This window comes from Salarias fasciatus, chromosome 6 (assembly GCF_902148845.1).
Source record: "Salarias fasciatus chromosome 6, fSalaFa1.1, whole genome shotgun sequence".
In the NCBI taxonomy this organism is placed as follows: Eukaryota; Metazoa; Chordata; class Actinopteri; order Blenniiformes; family Blenniidae; genus Salarias; species Salarias fasciatus.
In genome coordinates, this window is record NC_043750.1 from 4887823 (window position 1) to 4893789 (window position 5967).

The 5967-nt window shown below is 48.2% G+C and overlaps 1 protein-coding gene across 1 annotated transcript; it reads left to right on the forward strand.

Moving 5' to 3' along the window:
* The first annotated feature begins 237 nt into the window (after positions 1 to 237).
* LOC115391156 (transmembrane protease serine 6-like) lies at positions 238 to 5547 on the forward strand. Its single transcript, XM_030095276.1, has 8 exons — positions 238 to 366; positions 448 to 515; positions 610 to 797; positions 2800 to 3004; positions 3122 to 3258; positions 5014 to 5143; positions 5249 to 5393; positions 5443 to 5547. Exons 1-8 carry the CDS (start codon positions 238 to 240, stop codon positions 5545 to 5547), a joined length of 1107 nt encoding a protein of 368 aa, XP_029951136.1.
* The last annotated feature ends 420 nt before the right edge of the window (positions 5548 to 5967 follow it).

Here is a 5967-nt window from a genome sequence, read left to right on the forward strand (position 1 = left end):
GCACAAGTTTCGTGAGAGCAAGAGGAGGAGTTTGAGTTTGAGCGCAGGAAATCTGCGCAAGCAGCATCGTAACCGAGCGCGAGGACACAGTTTGAGCACGCGCAGAGCAATTTTGAGCGCGAGGACACAGTTTGAGCAAGCGCAGAGAAAATTTGAGCGCGAGAGCAGAGTTCTGAGAGAGAATATCACGAAATCCGAGAATGAAATCGATGAATGCTGCTCTCAAATCAATTTAAAATGCTCTTGAATTTTGATAGGAATTTCATTCCATACTACGTGTCCATCCTGGACAGGAACTTCTCGGCCGGCCTGTCGTCTCACAGCAGTCCGGCCTTCCAGAGGGAAGCCAGAGGAGTGCAGGGCGTGGTGAGGAGGGAGCGGCGGGAGCCCGGCGCTTCGGGGTTTTTGTTTGAATGTCCTCATGCTTCTTTTTTTTTTGCCTTTCAGGTCGAGAAAGTCATGAAGGGCTCGCAGCTCTCTCGATATTTCAACTCCACCACAGTGTTCGCCTTCGGGTGAGTGGGTGAATAAGCCGACGGTCGCTGCATGTCGTAAAGTTTATAGGAACGGTCGTGGTTTTAAACGGCGCGTCCGTCCCGGTGTGTGCAGCGAGGGGAGCGTGGTGGTTCACTTCTGGGTGCTGATGTCCATCCCCGGCAGCCACGCCGGCAGGGTCACGCTGCAGAAGGTGGCGTCCAGCCTGCAGGGCGGCCTGAGAGGCCTCGGCCGGCCAGAGGGGGAGGAGACGGCGAGCGTCGGGGGATACCTCCTCCACCTCGCCACGCTGACCGTCAGCGGTGAGAGAGAGGAGAGGCCGAGGGTTCAGATGATGGGAGGACTCACTGGGTTTGATTCACCTTCTGTTCTGCTTCCTACAGAAACTGATGCAAAAGTTGTAGAACTGTTGAAAGCCTCATTCGGTATCACTCTTCATCTATTGCTCGTCATTTTATTGTAAATTCTTCTGATTGAGCTATAATTAGCATGCAGCTCAGTGAACTGTAATTGATCAAAACCTGATTTAAAAAAAGAGTCGGGAGCGAAGACAGATTTCCAAACAGTCGGGCTGCATGTGGGACATGATCAGAATGTGGGACATGATCAGAATGTGGGACATGATCAGAATGTGGGACATGATCATGTAGCGCCCCCTAGGTGATCTGACCTGATAGTGGAGTGCGCTCCCGAGTTCTTTAAAAATAAATGTTCTTCTTGTATCCTATGGTTAATTAATACTCTTTCATGTACACTTAAATTCCCCAAATTATGAATAATCGGCCAAATAACACCTTTTCGCACACAAAAATGACACAATATTTGAACTGTCAAGTATTTACTAAAATAATAAAAAGTATTAGAAAAATAAAAGTCAAACAAAATACAATCAGCCCCAAAATAAATCTATTGTCCTTTATATTGAAATTCAAACACTTTGAAATGTGGGTACCCAGTAAATAAACTCACGTTGCAGGCCTGAAGAAAAAACTTGAGTGCGTTGCAGCCGAGAAAAAAGAAAAACACGGCTGGATTGCGCTTCAGCGCGATGCAGAAAAAAAGAAAAAAGATCGACTTACAGTCAAGATGGCGTCCTTCCGCGCTGCAGCGCGGCTCCAAAAACAACGAGGGAGGAACGTCCTCGGTGTGATACTGTGTGCAGAAGCTAAAGGCAGTCCTCATCGCCCGTAGACTCACGGTTCGCAGCTGGAGAGGCAGGACAACACGCTTAACGATCCGCCGAGCAGGCGAACCTCCATGAGTCCAACCCGTCGCGCCGAGCCCCTCATTTTGACTGGCCCGTAGCTGCCAGCACGAAGAGTCTTCACACGGTCCTCCCGACTCAGGAACAACCACTCTTATTCACCATAAACATCCGTGTGCGAGTAACTTGTTGTTTCTCGGCGGACATCTACAGAAAGCTCAAAAGTTCGGTGTTTTACCGACTTTTCTTCCACGGCCACGCCTCGTGTCCTCCTCTCCCTTCTCTTCCTGTTTCACTTCCTGACTCCACCCATCTCACCTCTCAACTCGTTAAATTAATCAATAAAATAATAAAAACAAAACATAATCATGGACATTCAGTGGTCATTTTTACAAACAGTTTTAAATATATTTTTACACAAACACATGAACATTTTAAATGACATTTTTCATTGAAAACAATAACCAAAATCATCTCTCTTTTTTTCAAAACAACTTAACTTCATCACTTCATCACATCAATAAATTTTAACTCTTTCAACCCATAGACTTTTTACTACATTTTTAACTTATTTAATGCACATTTTGGATTACATGAACTAAAATCCAAACCGGGTTACAATCAGAATGTGGGACATGATCAGAATGTGGGACATGATCAGAATGGCTTCGTCATTTGATAACGCCACAGAAAACACCAATCAGCCTCATAAAGTCTAGTTTCCTCTTTCTCTGCAAATCCTCAACAACAAACTCTGATGTTCCTAACTCAACTTTAGTTAAAAAAAGGTTTAAAGCCACCATATTTAACTATACATTTACACAACATTTCACTTTGTTTTCTAACTCAAAACCTATTTAATCATTGCTTTGTAAATAATCCTGATAATCTGTGTTCCAGCGACTAACAGTGGTCTCTTTGCTTTGGCTGATTTGTGTTTCATCACTATATGATCACCTGAAATCTTTCAGAACCCAATATTAAATCAAAACAAACTTGAATTTCAGTCATGAATTTCCTGAATTTCATGAACTGGAGCTCCAGACGATGTCTGAACCAATCCTCCTCTTTGCTCGTCTCTCGCCGTCTTTGACTGGAAGACTGCTACCGCTACCAGAGGGTGGCGTCCAGCAGCCCCGTGGCGCTGTGCGGCCCCGACACGCGGCGCTCGTCCTGCATGTGGCATCTCCAGGCCGACGCCGGCTCCCAGCTGGAGCTGCACATGGAGTGGCTGCTGCCCGAGTGTCGCGACAGGCTGGTGGTGTACGACTCCATCACCCCCTCCGACGACCACCTCATCACGTCGTGAGTGTCTGACGGGTTTCAAGCTTTGTCTTTGAGGCTTGATGCGGACGAACGAGAACCTCACGTACGAAGCTGCGGCTCAGGCTGATGATCTTCCTCCGGCCTCTTTCCTTCCAGTGTGTACGGCTGCAGTAGACATGAGCACGTGGTTCGAGTCCTGTCGTCAGGCGAGTGGATGACCGTCGTTTGGAAACAGGGTCTGTACAATTACAAAGACCCCTTCTCCCTGTCTGCTCAGGCCTGGGATCACCCGGGTAAGACTCTCTCAAGATTTCATCCAAATAGGATGAGCAAATGAGTCAAATAGACAGTAGACAGAGTCCTGTGGAAGAAGGATTTTCTCAAGTGCAGCAAAAATGTCAAAAGGAAAAGTTTAGTCATACAGAAAAGTTTAAAGGGAATTTATGGTTTATTTTCATAGAAAAATATTTTTTTCTATCAATAAGTGTGAGTAATAAGCTCCCATCAACCTCATCACAGGCTACTAATATGATCATCAGCTGAAAACTCCTGCAGCGAGAAAGATAATGAGGCTGGTTTCAAATTACAATCACTCAATTTAGTTTTGTGACTTGAAAATATGAAGATTCTGTTCAGTTTGGGTCTACAGAGGCTAAAGCAGCCAGATACTGCTGTAGGTGGAACAGAAGCTCAACTCTAGACCAAACAAACTAAATCCAAAAAAAAGTACACTCAGTGTCTCACTTTTCTATGAGCTTCTAAATTTTAAGATGATATTCGGTTGAATATCCTGACTGTTTTACTGACAGCTAAACTGTTAATCTTCCTTGAAGACTGGGTTTTTGCTCACATTATTTGGGGTCATGAGCTTAAAGCTAGGGTCGACGATCTTGGAAAACTAGCATGTAGCACGAATGTAGCATCTCCCCAAGGCTCCGCCCAGCTCCCACCCCATTGGAGGAGCTCCCGTTGGGAGCGAACGCACTGGACGCGGAAGCGCCGCGCGCGCCATGCGCAGGGAGTTTGTGATCGCCTCCAATGTTATTAACCTTTCTGACTGCCCGCACACAACACACATAGAAGCGCAGCGCGCCCGCTCCGCTTCGTTCTATTTTTCACGCGAGCTGCGAGCGCCTTGGCAACGCGCGTGCGATCTGAACCAGGGCCAGTGCACGCCATTGAAATGTACGCGAGGGGGCCGGTAGAACGGCGAAGGGATTTGATTGGTTCCTCAAGAGCGGTCCGCGCGATACGATTGGTCGGAGCTTTTACACTCCTGTGGCCGCTGCAGTGGTCAGATTTTTTCCGCACCTTTTTCCGTCCACATAATGTATTGACTTCTCCCAGGGGGCAAGGAGCATTTCACTCAGTATGACAAAAAGTGCTTTTGGACAACATCGTCTACCCTAGCTTTAATGAATGCAGTCCGTGCTCGGAGATACAAATCAGAGTCAGGTGACCCTTAATTCAAATGCCGCTGTTTCAAAACTGACCAGGATGACTGTCTGGGATGGAGAAATAGTTGGAAACAACCTTCAAAGTGAAAATCAGGTGATTTAGACAGAAGTTCATAAATGAAGTAAATTTCAGCAGCTATGCTACGTAAAGTCCTGTATGTCTCAATAGAGGAAGTAATCAAACAGACCTCCTGGTTCTTCAGCTTTCTTTAAGTCAAACCGGAGAGGTGAAATACTTCATTTAAAAACATAAATACCAAACTGATGGAAAAATCAGGGAACGACCAGGGTCATCTGGACAAACCTGCAGAAAGGCGTCTGTAAAAGTTCCCATCAGTCTGAGGTTTGCTAACGGTGAGATTCTTCCTCTGGCTTCTGTCTGGAAACAGACGGATGGAGCGTCTGGACAGAGCGCCGTCCAGCACGCCGATCTATCCTGGCTTTACTGGAGGGCAGAGATCTGTTACACCTGGGCCCTGCAGAGTTTTAGTATCTTCTCCGTGTTTTGTGGTTCTTCACTCTTTCCACTGTCACAGAGGTAAACGTGTTTGTTGTTGTTGTGTTTCTTTCCCTTTGCTCCGTGGTTCTCAGACTGTAACGCCACCATTCAGCTGGAGGCCGTATCAGGGGTCCAGGGGACGCTCAGGACGCCGTTCTTTCCCAGCTTCTACCCTCCCAACACCAACTGCACCTGGAGCTTCACTGTAGGCCTGAACCGCAGGTACACACACACACACACACACACACACACACACACACACACACACACACACACACGCGCGGGCCTGAAGCTTTCCTCCATCTCCTGTCGTCTTCTGCTCCACAGACAGGGAGCCGGGCCACATCCCCGGCTCCATCAGCGTCCCCTTACCGTCCTTCCTGTCGCCGTCGGGCCACTTCCTGCCCCGGGAGCGGCTCCGGGCGCTGTTCACCCGGGCCGGCGTGGACCTGTGGCGGCCCGCCTGCGTCCTGTGCGGCTCCGCCGTCACCGCCTGCCACGTGGCGTTGGCGGCCCACGAGTGCGGGCACCCCGGCGTGGCGGTGTACGACGGCGGCTGGTCGGAGTGGTTCACCCGGGCGGCGCCCGAGCACGTCATCTCCGAGGGCAGCGGGAAGCACCTGTGACGGGCTCAGCAGACGTCTCCAGACAAACGTGAAGACATGAACAGGAAGAGAGTGAGGCATTCTGGGACATCTCTGAATTCTCAGTTTCAGAAACCGTTTACTCGACAATGTTTTCAAGTGAAAACACAAAACTGTCATTTGGGTCAAAAAACAACTTTTCGAAATCGCTGCGACTGTTTCTGTGTAAACGGGGGAAAACGGGACTTTCCTGAAGCTCTGCGGCTGCGAACCTCGGCTGGAGGACATGGTTCCTCTCATGTCCTCGTAGATGGACATTAACATTTCCGTCCAGACTGTCGTGACTCCCAGTCGGACTCATACAAATGTTCTCGCCGTTGTTAATGTTTACAGCAAACTGAAGTCAGTATATTTTATTATCACAGAACCAACAGCACCTCCTCCTGGCCGATCAGGCTAACT

Coding starts and splice junctions, on each gene's coding strand:
- LOC115391156 (XM_030095276.1), top strand. CDS start 238: ATGCTCTTGAATTTTGATAGGAATTTCATTCCATACTACGTGTCCATC. Junction 3,005..3,121: donor GACGACCACCTCATCACGTC/GTGAGTGTCTGA, acceptor CTTTCCTTCCAG/TGTGTACGGCTGCAGTAGAC. Junction 3,259..5,013: donor TCAGGCCTGGGATCACCCGG/GTAAGACTCTCT, acceptor CGTGGTTCTCAG/ACTGTAACGCCACCATTCAG.